A 17,346-nucleotide genomic window follows, 5' to 3' on the forward strand; every position below is an offset into this window, starting at 1 on the left:
ACTCATGCTGTCATTCTAAGCAGGCCCTTGCTGCCATGTGAATTGGAGCACGCCTCTCAATGTTCAGAAGCATCAAAATAACTCTGCTGATGTGTAACTGATACACAGTCTCAGGCACTGCCTCAGGCACCCAGTTCCATTAACACTGGCATGAAACCATCACCACACTGAGGAGCAGCCATTCACCGTTAGTCTTTGGGCTCTTCATGATCCCCTCCTTTTACCTATGGAGCACAGAGAGTGGAGGACAATGGTCCGAAAGCAGAACTGTAAGAACAGCCAGTGAGGCTGTTTATTCATAATAAACATATTCTGAGAATGGCCATAATTATTTATCTGGAACTCCTAAGCCAGTGAGGGTGAAGGAGGAGCAAATTGGAGATGGGAAAGGCCACCCTGTCGGTGGCCCTGGGAGAGCAGACTCCCTGCTAGATGCAAGTGTACATGCACAGAGATGCTTTGTAAAGCCAGTTTATCTCCCTTCTGGCTTGCCACTCCAGAAGGGGCGTGCATACAGAGGCTGTAATTCCTCCCCAGGCTACATATTGGACACTGTCTTAGTTCTTTGTCCTGTGGTTATGGAAAAGAAGCAGCTTAAGGGAGAAAGGACTTATTTCATCTCAGAGTTCAAGGGTACAGTCCACCATGATGGGGAAGCCCCAGCAGCAGAAGCTGGAGACAGCAGGTCACGCGGTACCCATAGTTAAGAAGCAGAGAGTGATAGTGAAACCTGGTTCTTTCTCACTGCCTCTATTTATTCAACCCAGGATCCAAGTCCAGGGAATGGGGCTGCCCACGTCAAATAAGTTACTCAACATAGTCCCTCATAGGTATGAACAGAGGTTAAATAATGTGTCCTAGGCGTGCTTGAAGGCTCAGCTGGATCCTGTAAATTGACAGTTAACATAGTCTCACAAAGTGCAAGACCATGATCTGATAGGTCCTGGGTTGGGGATTCTTGGTACCTGGGAATCTGAGCTTTGGGTGATAGTAGATTTTGCTTCCAATTCATGTTTCTGCCTTGTTTGTGGTGTGTGTGTGTGTTTGTGTGTGTGTGTGTGTTTGTCACTAATAGTGATGTGCTTTGGTTTTGTACAGATGTGAACGAGTGTGAAACTGAAAATCCCTGTGTTCAAACCTGCGTCAACACCTATGGCTCCTTCATCTGTCGCTGTGACCCGGGATATGAACTTGACGAAGATGGCATTCATTGCAGTGGTAACGGGCTTGGCACTGGAGCTGTCCACCTGTTCACCGAGCTGGGGCTGGGGCGAGGGGTTCATCACGGGTGTTTCCTCTCATTTCCTGGTGGTGTGTCTAGCTGGAGACATTTTCCAGGGTCATGGGGTCATAACCACCGCAGAACAAAGATGAGTCACTTCCTGAGACGTGGAGTTCAGTCTTACCTTCCTGGTTATCTGACCTTTAGTGAAAAGTCAGTAAAGTCACTGGTTCTGGGATGGAGTCAGTGTGAGAGAGAACTCACCCAGTTTTGCCAGTTGGTCTGAGGGTTATCTGTCCTTCCCCAACACTCAGCCAGGACCTGAAAATGGTATAGATTATATTGATAGAGGGCAGTGATCTAGGAATAATTGCCCTTGCCACTAGACTTTGAGTAAATAAGTCCTACATATGTGTATATATACTCTGTATGCTTTGGGAGTGTCATCAAATAACTACAGCCCAACTCCAAGCCTGGCTCACAGCAAGCACGCAACAAACAGGGCTTGAGTCAGTAAGTAAAAGCATGACCATTGAATGAGTGAAATCTTAGCGACTCATTTCCTGAACATAGACATGGTGGTCTAGTTGACTATATTATTATTATTTTTTTAAATAAATTCCATCCAAGTCCCAGTTGATATTATTCTCTGCTCAGGCTAGTTTCCTGAGTCTGTCGTAATTATCTTATTAACCTCCTCCTGCCCCCCCCCCCAAGAAAGTTAAATTCCTAGATAGTTAGAAAACTTATTATGAAGGTAAGAACTTTAGAAATTAAGAAACACATTTTATTTATATTTATTTTGTGGCATCCCATACTGCACCGAGCCATGGGCTCACTTGGATGTCTTTGTCTCTGTGTCTCTGTCGCCTGTCTGTCTGTCTGTCTTTGTTCTTTGTAAATGTTTGTTAAAGTAAAATTATTCCACCAGTTTTAACGTCCTCTATAGTTGCAAATTAGCCCAGACCACATTACTAGCCCTTCCTGTGATTTTCCAAATAAAAGGAGAAGGTGCACGAGGTGTGAAAATTGTTCAGCAGAATGAAAAGATGCCCACTCCTGGCTTTCATTGTAACAGGAACCTACCAAGGCTGTGAATGAGCCTTGTTTACCAGCTTCCCTTGGGACTGGAATGTTCTAGGGACAGACTTCTCAGAAACAAATGGTCACCGCTCTCCAGGCAGAGAGCAGGGGCCCTCAGAGTCATAGCAAGCTGTTACAGAGCTCCAGCCTGATTAAATACCAGCCCCACACACAGAAAAGAAAATACCCCAAGGCATGAAAGGCCTCTTTCTTCTTAGATTTCAATTCCTCTCAAGGCACTCCCTTAGGGAATCTGGGCCAAAGAACTGAGAGGTGTGGAAAGCTTTGCATTATGGGATGGAATTAGTACGAATTACCTGCAATCCCATAGACATTTATTGACCACTGTCAGGGCATTGAAGTAGGGACTCTGGAGCCAGATGGAGCTGGGTTCAAACTCTGCCTCTGTTAGTCAGTCCTTTCCATGACCAAGGAGCTTCCCAAGCCTCAGGGTTCTCCGTGTTGGATAACTATCTTTATGGGGTGGCCATAATGACTAGACAAATTGGCATTCCTCAATGCCATGATCACTTAATGGATCTTTCCTAAGTATTAGGGGCTTCGGGCTTCCATCCTATTTTGGCAGGATTTTCTCATTTGGCTCTAAATGATCTACATTTCCTCCATGGTTGGTGGATACAACCTTATACTAATTTTGTTGGGATCCTTGGCTCCAGCAGGCCTTGAAGACAGTGAGAAGTAGCTGAGGGAATTTGTTTTGTGCAAAAACTGTCCCTAGATACTGGAGACTATTTTCTTATCTGGCTTTCAAAGCCGGAGTAGCCCCTCTACCAAACCTAGCAAGCTTTGTCCCCCTGCCCTTTAGGGATTTGCTAAACCGTGGTAATCCTAGAAGTGGGATGGGGTTTCTTTCGGAAGAATGAAAATGGCCTAATGCATGCTCCCTGCCAGACACCTGGCTCCTATTTCCACTTTTCAGTGGAGGGTGGAGCCGCAGCTCTTTGTGGAGGGGAAGAAAAACTTTCTGGGATTTCTGGAATTGTAGATGCTAAGACAAACCAGAGTATAGTGAGTTGGGGACCCTCCTTTACCCAGTAGGAGGTGGGGTGGGCTTTTTCCTCCTGTTTACACTGGAACTGGCTTTGCTGGTGTATTTCTCCCATGTCGGCGCTCCCAGATCTGGTGACTTCTATGTCCCGAACAGTCAAGGGATGCTACCTCATCATGCTCAGCAGAGTATCACCGAGATGCCATGTTCAGATTTATGATTTCCTCCTTAACCATTTGATCTAATAACTTGGTCTAGTTGCCTAAGCTCCATGAGCCTCATTTTTTTTTTTTTAAATTTTAATTTTTAAAACTCAGATACTCATAGCACATTCTTCTCAGGGTTGAGGCGGGGATTAAGTTAGGTGAGACAGGTTGAACATTTAACATGGTAGTTGATACACATTAGAGGCTTAACATTAAGTAAAGAAATTAATGGAGCTTATAAACTACACAGAAACAACTGGTGATCAGACGTCATGATGGGCTGGGGCGAGAGTCCCCTGATTTCCCTGAAAAACTGGTGGAGAATCATAATACTGGAGTGTGTTAATCCCAGTTAGTGGGCATATCCCAAGTCCGCTGCCTCTTCACCCATGGCTGGGAGACAGCTCAGAAAGATGGAGAGAGGCTCCCTTCTTGAATACAGAAAGCATTAGCTGGATGACACGTGGATTCTCCAAGGACAAAGCAGCAGCCTCCTTCAAGCTGACACCCTCTCTGGGTGATCTGAGCCACTCACTGGAGGTCTGTAAGTTACAAAGCAATCCGAGGACGTGTCACATGGGGAAACCAGTGAAAGCGAGTTTTTGGAAAACAACAAATGCGAGAAAAACATGTTTTCTTTGGCAGGCCTGTCGAATGAGGCGCAAATGGGGCCCCACTGCCAAATTCTGTGTGCAACGAAGGGTTGGCTTTTCTGGAAAGCCTGCTCCTGTGTCAGCTGCCAAGGTCTATGTAGACTAATGGTAGCCTGTCCGGATAATGCTGCCTACAGCTGTCCTCTGCAGGCTGGCTCCAGGCTGGCTAGAGACCGCTGTATCACTTGTCCTAGGGAACATATGAGGCAATTAGGCCACCAGAGACATCGTGCCCTGCGCTGCTCCTCGCCATTCCGGTAGACCTATCGAGATATCAGTGGGTGTCCTCAGAAGGGATAAGCTCTTCATCAGTAGATGTGATCAAGAAGTAAACCGGCAACCTCATAGCAATGAAGTGGTTGTCTCTTAGGGAAGAGTGGGCATTGGAGATAGTCCGTGAAAATAAACACCAGTTATACCTTGTCACTCTCAGATATGGATGAGTGCAGCTTCTCCGAGTTCCTCTGTCAACATGAGTGTGTGAACCAGCCGGGCTCATATTTCTGCTCGTGCCCTGCAGGCTACGTCCTGCTGGAAGACAACCGAAGCTGCCAGGGTAAGGACTGTCCAGAGGTACTGCGTGGTGCTGACTCAGCTGGGCTTCTGGGTAGCTCCTCCTTGCTGCTTCAGGAAGATGGCAGGCTTGGATGTGGTGGGGTCTGGCAGCTCTGGGCAGGATGTCCGAATGGGTATCTCCCTCCTCTCCCTGACTAACCTGTCCTTTGGCCAGGACATGGACTACTTACATGTCTCTAATGAACTCTGAAGAGGCGGATGGCCCTTTCTGAGGGATGGTTTCTGTCTTCTCAGGCTGATGGAGCTCCAAAATTCCAAGGATGATTGCTTCGGGCCTACCCGAGGCTTCTTGTAGCTAGGCTCCACTGAGAGACCAGTGTGGCTCTCTCATGTTGCCTTTAAGGCAGCTTGTCCAGCTGGCCTTTTCTGACTTCCTAGAGATTGAATGCTGGGGGACCTCAGGTACCCAAGTGCTGGGTCCCTCAAGGGTCCAGACCCTGAATATGAAAAGGCTGCATCTTCCCATGATAGCTACTGGGGGTCTTGCAGAATGACTACCCTATTATTAACCTTAGACCCACGCCAAGCAATGGTGACACCGGGCATTGCAAATGTCACACAAATAACTATAAACATGAGCCATCTGACTAACCTCATCTAGTTGCCACATTAAAAAAAAGAAAGACAGTTTTAATACTATATTTTATTTAAAGGGGTAGGTCCAAACATTTTGGAGTTTTAATACATACTGAATATAAATACTATCAGTTCTTTCTTTCTTTATTTTTTTACTAAATCAGAGAAATCTGGCAACTCAATTTTCACTACCCACAGTTTGAATGCCCGATAACTGTGTGAAGCCAATGGCTGCCATATTGGATAACAAGGTGCAGGTGGCTCTCACCCCCTTCACACCCCCAACACCTGGTCTAGGCTAACACCATGCTTCTTCTCTGCCCTGCATTTCAGATATCAATGAATGTGAGCACCGGAACCACACCTGCACCCCACTGCAGTCTTGCTACAATCTGCAGGGGGGCTTCAAATGCATTGATCCCATCCGCTGTGAGGAGCCTTATTTGCTGATTGGTGATAAGTAAGTCAAGACTAGTCCTGGAGAAGTGGAGGGGGATGGGGACCTGGCTCAGGATGCTGTCAGTATATCTTATAAAGGAGTTTTCTGAGCCATGGAGTCAGGAGATCTGGCCTGCTCCCTCTGTTACGCAAGCGTTCGGTGCCTGCCTACATTCTTCTCTATTGCTCACCCCATTCGTGCCAGAGGCATAGGAAGATTATCTAGAAAGCTACTCATGAGAGAGGCAGAGCGAACAAATCTGATTCTCCTGCCAATTAAAGTTCCAGGCACACGGGGTCTTTTAGATGTGAGCTTCTCAGATGTGGCACACAGAGCCTTTCCTGATTTTTAGTGCGAGGAGGCTCAGATGCAGGAGAGTAATGCTGGGAGAGGGCTGTGATTTTGCCTCTCCGGCAAGCCTCAGGAGAAATGAAGGGACTGTTGTGAGTGGGAAGCTTCTGGAGAGTTACGGAGTTCTCAATGCCCATGGGTAACTAGCTTGCCTCAGTCAGGTTTCTCAAGTCCTGAAGGCAGACTAGCTACTAAACCATCGCAGGGCTAATGAGAATGTCAAGAAGGCAGCTTCAACAAGCTGCTGTCACTGGGGTGTGTTTCGCAGGCCTGGAGTCCTCTGTGTTTCTTTTCTTCTTCTTTAACCCCATCCCACTCACATCCTCTGCTGGTCCATCTCGGTACCTCATCCTGCATGCAGAGCAAGCGTGCACAGCATACGGTACACACACGTACAGTACATCTGCCTTCCTCCCCCCTTCCCCCCCAGTAACCGCAAACGCTCACAGTGGGGCTGAAAGACTGGGCCAGTCACACCCACCCATTCTTCTCTCAAAGAAGACTCAGCGATTCCTGCTGTGGTTACAATGGCTCACGGGCACTCGGGGAGGCCGAGACAGAGGCAGCCAGATCTCTGTGAGTTCTGGGCCAACCTACCTGATCTACAAGTCCAGAACAGCCAAGGCTACACAGAAAAACCCTGTCTCGAAAAACCAAAACAAACAAACAAAACAAAACAAGAAAATGGACAAAAGAAGATCACAAAGTCAGGACTGGGGGCTCCTTCAGAGGCCTTGTCACTTGTTACTATGAGCTGTGCTTCCAAGAAATTCTTTAGAACAGGAACCAGCTTCTGGTTCCAAATCCCCAAGTAGCCCAATAGAGCATTAGGCAACTCTCCATGCTTGAGTTTCTCTGGGTTTGTCTGGCCAGGAACCGATCTCATCCAACTGCAAGTCTTGAGTGGATGTTACCAGTGAAACCTCTGCCCTGAAAAAACTTGGTAACTTCCTCCTTCTAACCCCAAGGCCCATGTGATGGCCATCCCCCTTTCAACTCCTTGCCTGCTCAGAAGTCCTGTGTTCCTGCCAGCTGGAACAGGACTTGCTCTCACCTTGACCAACACCCAGCCGGCCCAGCCTCCCAGCTTTTGTGCACAAACTTCCTGCCAGATGGAAGGCATTTCTTCCATCTCCGTGTGGCCAGGCCCACCCCATCTTTCAGATCTCTGCTCAGTGCCCCTCTCCCAGCTGTTCATGATCCTCTTCAGCTGGGAGCCATCACTCCCTCTTCCAATTTTCTTTGAGGAAACAATTATTTTCTCTCTGACATGTGACATTTTAATGGGATCATTTTGGCATCAGGGATATTTTGACTTGGCTAGTTTTGGTGCAGCTTTTACAAAATGATACTCTGATGACTCTTTGTCCCCTTTTGCTTGTTTAACTATTAGTGTTGCCCCTGTTTTGTGCTAGGTGTTGTGGCTTTGCTCTTCTTATGGGGCTTAATGTTGCGGGGGAGAAGGCATGGTAAAGAAACTATCAACAGGACCACTCCATTGGGGGGAGCTTTTTATTGTGAATAGGAGAGAGCAAATACCCAGAAACATCTGGAAGAGTCCAGAGCAGAGAGAAAAAAGAAACAGATTGGGCATAGCCAGGGCTAGAAAAGCCAAAGAGTGGGGGAAAAATAGTGGAAGAGCTAGTGAAAGAGCAGGACAAAGAGTGAGAGAGTGTGAGAAAGTGGAGCAGAGGGTGGACAGATCATTCAGGGAACAAGTAGCTGTGGGGGGAAGGGGAGTGGAGGAGGGAGTCCTTTTGGGGACAGAAAACCTGTTCCACAAGTTCTTAAGGACCAGTGGCTTTTATCTAATCATGAGAAATCCTTCTATAATCCAGCTTGAGCTCAATTCTGTATATATGGACTTCCTGAGCCCCACCAAAAGTCTAGAAAAGGAGAAAGACAGAAAAAAAAATGGTGTATGAGTGAGAACAAAATGATAGACCAAGTAAAGAGTTTATAGAAAAAGAAAGAAGTTGAACCTGTTCTGGGAACCTAAGGGCCCCACTGAGAAAATGACCTTTGGGTAGGGCAGGAAGTTGATCTGATGTTAACTAAACAAGGGACTGGAAGGGCAGAGGGAACAGCAGGTGTAAAGGCAGTTAAGGCCAGGGCAGCCTTCAAGCCTAGAGGACCACAAAAAATCGAGCTATTTCCCCAAGGGAAGTGTGAAGGACAGTGGCCTGAGAAAGCTGGGGTTAGGGAAGACAAACCCAGAAGGCTCTGGGAGCTCATAGAGCCCAAAACTTGAACTCAGTTTTCGGTCATGCTTCACCAAGTGGCCACTGAAGAGTGCAGATGTAATCTGACTTAGTCTGACAAAGGGCAGTCTGTCAGGAGGCTGTCACAGAGGCCCAGGTGGGAGATGTGAATGAACTGGAGTGGCCAGCACTGAGGGGTCAACATCGTTGTGAGGTCATTGGGTCAACATTGTTGCTTTGAGGTCTGGTCTACCTGCAGAGAAGGTCAGCTCCACTTCCAAACTAAATCCTAGGTCCAGACGCTTCTTTGTGTCAACCTACCCCCTGCTGTGTATTCTGTTCCATTAGGGAAGTCTCAGGAATGGGGGAAAGGGGAAAAAGAGATGGCTAAGGCAGCAGGAATCCCTAACAGGCATTCCTTGGCAACAGATGCCGGTGGTTTTCTGTTAGGTTATGTTATTCCCAGGGTTTGCAAGCATCTGCTTTGTACCAGAAATATTTGTGTTTAAATATTTATGTTTCTTCTATTAGAAGGTAAACTGCTAGAGTGCATGGCGTTACTTAATATTGGATCTCTGAAGTGTCCAGTGAGTTCCGGGCTCTTGGATAAAAAGGTTCAATTATAGTTCACACATATTGAGCTGAGTGCAATAGAGAATGTAAAGGATCCTTGAGAACCATCAGTCTAATGTGATTTTCATTTTAAAATATTCTTTACAAAAATTTAAATGTGTATGGGTATTTTGCCTGCATATATGTCTATCTGCCATATGCATGCTTGGTGCCTGAAGAGGCCGGAAGAGAGCATCAGATCACCCTGGGAATGGAGGTACCATGAGACAGCAGTGAGCTGCCATGTCTAGGAATGGAGTGCAGAGAGTTGTGAGCTGCCGTGAGGGTGTTGGGAACTAGGTCCTCCGGAAGAGCAACTGGTGCTCTTAACTGCTGAGGCACCTTACCAGCCTCCACTTTTAAGGATTCTTAAGTAGTGTCCTCAACTGGGAAGTGAGGGCTATATGACCATCATCACATGTCTAAATACATGACACATATGAAGTATGCTAGAAAATGTTCCAGCATTCTGACGGCCAGAGATACAATTAAATTCTTTAGCAGCCAGAATATCTGATGCCAGGGAAGGCTACTGTCTAGGAAGCAGATCTCATCTGCATTCTAGAGAGTCTTCAGATTAGAACCGGGAGCAGAGATGTTCTCCAGTTGCTCCACTGCATGCTAACAACCTGGATTTGTTTTAAAATGAGGAATAAGCACAGTGAACACCTGGAAAGGATTTGCTGAGCACTTATGTGATTTCTCTCTCACCAGCCGCTGTATGTGCCCTGCTGAGAATACTGGCTGCAGAGACCAGCCATTTACCATCTTGTTTCGGGACATGGATGTGGTGTCTGGACGCTCTGTTCCTGCTGACATCTTCCAGATGCAAGCAACAACCCGTTACCCTGGTGCCTATTATATTTTCCAGATCAAATCTGGCAATGAGGGCCGAGAGTTCTACATGCGGGTAAGAGGGAGTGTGAGCTGTGGCTGCCATATTTAAAAATGGCCATCATCTTTAACAATGACTGCTGTCTTTATCAGAGGCCAATGTCTTTTTGTGTGTGGCATATGTCTATGTGTTTGTGCACACACACATGTCTAAGCCAGAGGTCAATACTGACTGTCTTCATTCTATTGCTCTCTACTTCTTCCTCTATTACTCTCTACTTGGTGGCTTCTATCTTTAATAGCAACCTTGTGTGGTCTAGATTACAATCCTGTTTCATGGGAACAGGTTAAACCATAGATCAGATGGGATGTGTGGAAAGAAGAGAGAGGTGGGAGGCCAGTGCTCAAGGACTCACTTCTATCCTATTCTTCATGGTCTTGTGAAAGGTGCTTTTCCTTCAAGTGTCTCAGGAGCCTCCTCTGTGGAATGAGAAGTTAGGCCATGCCACCATCTTAGTTTCAAAACTATGAAGGAGACTCCATGCTTTCACTTACACATTCATTAATTTACTACCTTGATAAGTATATTATATACCTACTATGCATATTTAGAAGCTGAGAACACAGAGTTAAAAAAAAACATCCTAAATCGCCATCCTCATAATATTTACATGCCAGCAATAAAGGAAAAAAAAATAGTTTTCAGGTGTGGACTCAACTGACTTTGCCTACACAGTAGGCCTCGGCACTCTTAAAATCCAAACGAATTAAAACGGAATAAAGTATTTCCTGGAAATTGTCACGTTTTGACTGTTGTTTAGCACCCGTACCTATAACATGGAATAGCTCAGGTATAGAATACTGTAGAAAGTTTGAAAATATTAAAGCACACGTCCTAAAATGTTTACTTCTTAAAATAAATTAGGTAGCTTTAATATCGTGCCACACATATACCTTTAATACCGTGCCATGCATATACCTTTAATACCATGCTGTGTATATGACTGGACCTCTCATCTCTTCATCCCTGAGTGGCTTACCTCCTTAAAGACACTGGTCTAGAACCATCTTTGTCATATTGTAGCATGCATGATAGACTCTTGCCCAGGGGGATGGTTCTAGAGTACCATTTGTAGATGACCAGTTTTGGATGGTGAAGCCAGGGCAATATGTACCTGAGATCTCAGTGCTGGGAGGTGGAGACAGAGGCATCCTTGGGACTCATTGGCCAGCTAGCCTGTCTGAATGGTGAGCTTCTGACTCTGTGAGAGACCCTGTCTCAAAAAAGAAGTGGAGCGAGGCATAGTCGCACATACCTTTAATCTCAGCACTCAGATTGCAGAAAAGCGGCCATGTGAATCTCTTTGAGTTCAGGCTAGCCTGGTCTACTTAGCAAGATTCAGGCCATCCAGAGCTATGGTAAGACTTTGTCTCAGGGGGAAAAAAAGGGTAGAGAGCGATTGAGAAAGAGAAAGACACTTGATGTTGACCTCTGGTTTTACATGCGTGTACACACATATGCATAGCACCTTGGTACAGAAAATAAATAGGATATTAATTTTATTATTAAATGCCTGTGTTGTTACAGTGGTTACTGCTACCATATCAATAAAAGACACAAACATCTGACAGAATTTTAAAGCCTAATTTCACCTGGGGTTGGGCAGATATTACCCCCTAATCTACCTTGTTAACTCTCAGCCCCACATCCCCTGCCATTTGCTTTAATCATTCCTATCTGGGCTACTTCCCATAATTCCACAAATACTTGCACATCCTTTCCATGTGGGCCGCTTCCCTCCATGCCAATCCTCAGAGTTCCTCCTCCTGTCCCACATGGTTCTTTACCCATCTCATGGCAGCTCTGCTTCCTTCTCTCTCCTCTCCCTGTCCCTCTCCTTCCTGTGATCCTTCTGTCCTCAAAGCCCAAGAACCTTAGCTCTGCCTCTCACTTCTGCCCTGCCCAGGGGTACAAGACTTTTATTTAGCCTATCAGGAATAATTTTGAAGGAAAGTTTACATAGCAGCATTTGGGGATAGTTTGGTCATAAGCAGACCTGAGGGAGCACAATAATTAACAATCAAATACAAAGTGTCAGGCCATGCTGCTACAGCACCTACAGGTACATGAGCACAAGCACACACAAACACACATACACACACATACACACACACACACACTCACAAATGACAATTAGGGTATTCCTTTATGTGGCTGTTGTAGCAAATCACTCAAAACCTGGTGGCTTAAGATAACAGAAATATTTTTTTCTCACACTTTTGGAAATCAAAATGTCTGACACGATTTCTGCATGTATGCCACAGCATTGCAGAGCTATATGTCCCTTCTTTAGAGGAGAAGCATTTCCTGTGTCCTCTAGCTTCTGGTGACTGCTACGTGTCCTGTGTCTCAGATAGGGTTTCAATTGCTGTGATGAAACCCCATGACCAAAGCAAGTTGGGGAGAAAAGGGTTTATTTGGCTTAACTTTCACATTGTAGTCCTTCACTGAAGGGCAGGAACTCAAATAGGGCAGGAGCCTAGAGGCAGGAGCTAATGCCCAGCGCATGGGTTTGAGAGCAGGGCCCTGGATATGGTGGGATAAATGGGCTTCTGCACATAAGGCCGTCCAGAGCTCAGGGCCTTCCCGGGGAGACCACTCACTTGTGCTTATTATGGCCTGGCTAAGTCCTGTAGCTTGACCTTCTCTGGTTTTCCCTAACCTGTGATAGCTCTTGGGCAGTTATCTAACTTCTCAGACTCAATTTCCTAGCCTCTAGAGAAGATCCTGGTGTTGTTTGCTTTAGGATTAGCTGAAGTCATTCATTTAGCACAGCATGTGGAATCCAGAAAGGCGTCGTCAAATGTACAGGGTGGAAGGACAGTTTGTCAAGCACTTTGCCCATTCTCTCCCCTGATGCCTCAGACCTGTACACACCTAGGTGACATCTCAGCTTCTGGAAGGCTCCAGGGACACCCCTTGATGACTGTCCACCTGTCTCATTCTCTTTCACCGAGGTCCTCGCTGACTCACATGAAAACTGCCACCTCCAATCTTCTTCAGAGTCAAGTTTCTGCCTGCCCCTGGTGCAGCTGTCCTTAAGACATTTTCTTCCCCTCTCAGCTAGGCTGCTTCTTTTTGGACTCTCCAGGGTTAGGGACATGGTTCACAGATAGTGCAGAGGGCGAGGCAGTGCCCAGGGTCCATGCCTTCCTCCCTGTAGCCAGGAGTCATGTCCCTTTCTGGGGCAGACACAGGAACTCTTGCCACACTGTGTTGGATCTCTTTTCCCCTGTGTGGGCGGTAGGATCTCTGGTCGGCTACTTGCCACATTGAACCTCTCTTTCTGGCACTGTAGTCCACACAGACTTGCAGTGGTGAGGTGGCAGTCCTTCCTCAGGACCTGCACATCCCTCTTTAGACTGTGGGATAGTTGACTTCCTTTTTGGGGGAAGGGTCTCGGGAGAGCATCCTCTAGCAACAGAAAGCATTCAGTGAGTGTAATTATTGTACAGGCCCTGCTGTTGCCACTGTTACTACCACCGTAGCTGTAAGGAAGCCACTCCCTCCCAGAGCTTGGAAAAGCTGGGAATGCTATGCAGATGTCCGGGGCATCACGTAGCCACTCCGTACCGAGGTTCATTGGTTTTTACAAGAAGCGCTTGGGAGCATCATCGTTTCAGTGAGCAGACAAGGCGTATACCCCTCCAATCACACACACGCACACACATCACGTGGAAATGCGTGCATATTTGCTCACAGGTGCATATACATATGTACATACGTTATACATAGGGATGCGTGCATGGGCACCTTCACAGGCACTGCTTCTAGAGCCCTGTTAGCAGTCTGTCAAGAGCGGAAGCGCTTGGACAGAAGCCTGTATTGGCATTGGGGGCTTGGTGGTGCAGAAGAAAGAGAAGGATTATAGAGTGTAGACTTTGCCAAATTCTGCCTGGTCTATGGAGATAGATAGCGGGTGGGCTGTCTGCAGCCCACTCTCCTTTGGATCAATTCCATTCTCTTTCCTCATTCGTTCTCTTGTGTTCCTCTTGTGCCTTTACTTATATGCAGATTTGAGCCAGGCACTGAATTCAGACAACAGAATATGGCTTCTGCCCACACACACACTCTGAGGGGCACATGAGGCACAAACTAACAAAGCCAAGTGCATGCCACGCAGTGGTTGGAAATGTGGAGGCAGAAGATCTGTTTATTGAAAACAAGCCTTTCAGATGCTTTAGGATTGCACTAGTCTTATGACCTTATAGGTTATAAGAGTCCTAACTCTTAACCTATTTACAGCGTATGGCAAAGTTGTAGCCAAATGCCTGGCATCATATGACCATGATTTTGGGGTGTGTAAGATCTTAGGAATCAAACCCAGGGCCCCACACATACTAGACAGGTGTTCCATCTCTGAGATGGTCCCCAACCTTGGCACCATTGTTTTGAGTCAGTGGTCACCAAAGCCACCAAATGAGCAGGATTCTTAGGGCAGGTATTTTAGTAACGCCCTAGAAGCTGAATTTGGTGGGGAGTGGCTGCCCTCAGTCCCAGCACTTACGTACTCCCAGGTGCTGTGGGCAAGCCCTTTCCAGGCGCAACGGCTCTGGCCCTGCCAGTCTGCACTCAGTGACTTCCAAGGCTACTTCTGGATGGGAGGAGCTAGCACTACTTCATACACTCAAGACACTGCTCAAAAGACTGTCCCGGCAGCTTCTCCTTGCTCCACCCCCAATTCAGACACCCATCTCTGCTGCAAATTGTCCTCTCAACCATTTTCAGGTCGAGGTCCGCAACAACCTCGGCCTTTGTTGAAACAAAACAGTGAAAACTGACAAAATGAATGAATATGAGATTGTCGTGGCCATTTCCCTGAATGGCTGCTCCTGCTGAAGTCTTGGCCCCGGGCTCTGGGGTTTGAAAGGGCTGGGAAGGAAGTCTGTAGGATCCTCTGCACAAGGAGATGCCAATTGCGTGGCTGCTGACGTGAATCCTGAGAGCCAGCGCCAGGAGGAAATTGCATGGCCGTAACTGCTTGATAGCCCAATGGACAAGGCAGGCCTAGTGCTTGGCCTATACCTGTCTACTGGCCCCACCTTTGTCATACCAGTGACCACTCTTGGAGGAGGTACCAAACCTTATGGGATGCCCTCCCTTTATGGTGACAAAGTAAATATGTGGTGTGCCTTCATCCGGGCCAAGTTCCTTGATTTCAGGAGCTTGTTCCTTTCATTTTCTGGGCACTGCAGCTTCTGGGAAGTGGTAATCCAGCCTGTCCGTGTTTCTCCCTCGTGCTATTTCCTCTGTATCTGTCTGTTGCGTCAGCCCCGAGAACCTCCATTTAGGGCATCACAAGAGACAAGACTCAAAGCCCGTGGTCTCTTCTAATAATTGCTGAAATATGAAAAAAGGGCTGAGGTTTGCAGTCAGGTAGAACACCCAAATGGAAGTCCCCAGCTCTACCCCTGGATGACCCCAAGCAATTATTTAACCCACTGGGTCTCAGTTTGTTTGTTTATAGAACAGAATAATGAGAGGTACCTTTGGAGTAGACCTTACAGAAGGACAGCTGGCCCCACCCCTACCCCGGGATCTCATGCTTTGGGGTCAGCACTTTTTAATTGTTGGCGTGTCTGCCAATCACCCCGGAGCCTGTTAAGCTACACATCTGGCTCAATAGCTCATGGGTGGAGCCTGAAAGTCCACGTTTCTAAACAATGGCACCAGGCTGTGTTCTAGGGATACGGAGATGGACCAAGGCCCTAGCATACACAATTATATACAGTGATACATTCTTCCTCTCATGTGCTCTTAAAGGCCCTGTGGCAGGGTCTCCCTCAGAGGAGGCTTGCCTTTGGAAAGGACATTTCAGGTGAGATCTGCCAGGTAAAGGGCGGGCAACGTTGGGAAAGAGCTCAGCACCACTGAGGTACCCAGGCGACCTCAGCTTCCCTGAAGCAGGCCAGACAGCATCCTCGCTCAGGGTGCTGTGCCACCAGCCATTCCTTTTGCTAACATCATATTCTTTCTAACTAGTGCCCCCTGGTTCTGTCTACAGCAAACAGGGCCTATCAGTGCCACCCTGGTGATGACACGGCCCATCAAAGGGCCTCGGGACATCCAGCTGGACTTGGAGATGATTACTGTCAACACTGTCATCAACTTCAGAGGCAGCTCCGTGATCCGACTGCGGATATATGTGTCGCAGTATCCATTCTGAGGCTCGGGCGGAGGCCTCCGACACTGCCTTTCACCAGCACCAAGGGACAGGAGGAGAGAGGAACCCAGCAAGAATGAGAGCGAGACAGACATTGCACCTTTCCTGCTGAACATCTCCCTGGGGCATCAGCCCAGCATCCTGACCCCTACCTTGTAGACTGTCACTCTGAAGGACATCCTGCCCCCCAGTTCCCATGATGCAGTTATCCAAAAGTATTCTCCGTGGCCCCTGATGTGAGGTTGCCAGTGACTCTTCAAGGCTTTTTTTTTTTTTTTCCAAAGAAAATAGATAGGTTTGCTGGGGTATGAATGTTCAAAGACTGAGCGGCTTGTTCTCGCCTCTTCCACTCCTTCCTCCATCTCTTGCTGCATTGCTGCTTTGCAAAAGCTCCCATGAGCCCAGGAGGAATGCTGGGTATAGCTAGTTTGCTTCTTGCGTGTGCTGAGAAGGTTATGGAAACACACCACAGCAGGATCTAAGGTTTTTAAAGAGTCTATTTTAAAACCACGTCTGGTATTTTCAGTATAAAAGAAGTTTTAGTTGTCCTTAAAATTTGTATGACTGTTTAACCTTTTCTTGTTCATTTTGAGTTTTTAAAGTGGTAGAATTCCTTCAAAAGGCCTCAGATACACGTTATATTCAGTCTTTCCCACCCCAGCCTTCCCTCCATCTTAGTCCAGTTTCTATGAAGACTCCTCAATCATGCTTTCTTAAGAGTTTTTACACCCAAAACTGGGTTGGAAGACAGAGGTATCCAGACTGATTAAATATTTGAAGAAATATTGTGTTTGGTTAATTTTGACATCGTGGATAATTTAGTGCTTGGGGTTAGTTTTTAATCTGTGCATCGGCTTGGGAAGGTCTCGGGGGGGGGACTGAGACATCTTCTGTGACTGAACTAAGGGGGTGAAAGATGGGGGGCTGAGAAATGAGAACTGTGGAGAAGTGAGGGTCAGCATCAGCTCCAAGTTTTCCCATAGTTGCTCTCTTTTGTGATCTGTTGTGGGTACCCTTCAAAGGCAGAGGGCAGAGGGCAGAGATCGCCACGTATTTAAACCCCTGTAAACCAGTAAGTGGCCCTTGACCATGCACAGAAGGAGAACTGATTAGGCAGGACTCCTTCCTAGATATTGATGCTATTGGGCCCGGGCACCAAGATTTATTAAAAAAAATGGATAAATAGCAGAGCTGAGGATGCATTGTCAGAGGGAAAGAGAGAGAGAGGGAGAGAGAGGAAGAGAGAGAGATAGACAGAGAGAAAGAGAGACTGGTATGGCCCAAATGCAGGCTACCTTGCCTTTAGCCCCTGTGCAGTTTCTTCCAGAACTTTCCATCTTGTCATCCCTTCCGTGATTAT

General features: G+C 47.0%; 1 protein-coding gene across 2 annotated transcripts in view; it reads left to right on the plus strand.

Moving 5' to 3' along the window:
• The window catches only part of Fbln5 (fibulin 5), a 71,606-nt gene extending 54,843 nt beyond the window's left edge, over positions 1–16,763 (plus strand). For both annotated transcript variants that reach the window (XM_055593233.1, XM_055593232.1), the window contains exons 7-11: positions 1,099–1,218; positions 4,607–4,729; positions 5,659–5,785; positions 9,643–9,838; positions 15,828–16,763. In XM_055593233.1, coding sequence (XP_055449208.1) covers positions 1,099–1,218; positions 4,607–4,729; positions 5,659–5,785; positions 9,643–9,838; positions 15,828–15,989 — 728 coding nt within the window. In that variant the 3' untranslated portion in view covers positions 15,990–16,763. The remainder of the gene's footprint in view (positions 1–1,098; positions 1,219–4,606; positions 4,730–5,658; positions 5,786–9,642; positions 9,839–15,827) is intronic.
• The last annotated feature ends 583 nt before the right edge of the window (positions 16,764–17,346 follow it).

Source organism: Psammomys obesus, unplaced genomic scaffold (genome assembly GCF_907164565.1).
Source record: "Psammomys obesus unplaced genomic scaffold, mPsaObe1.curated_primary_1811, whole genome shotgun sequence".
Taxonomy (NCBI): domain Eukaryota; kingdom Metazoa; phylum Chordata; class Mammalia; order Rodentia; family Muridae; genus Psammomys; species Psammomys obesus.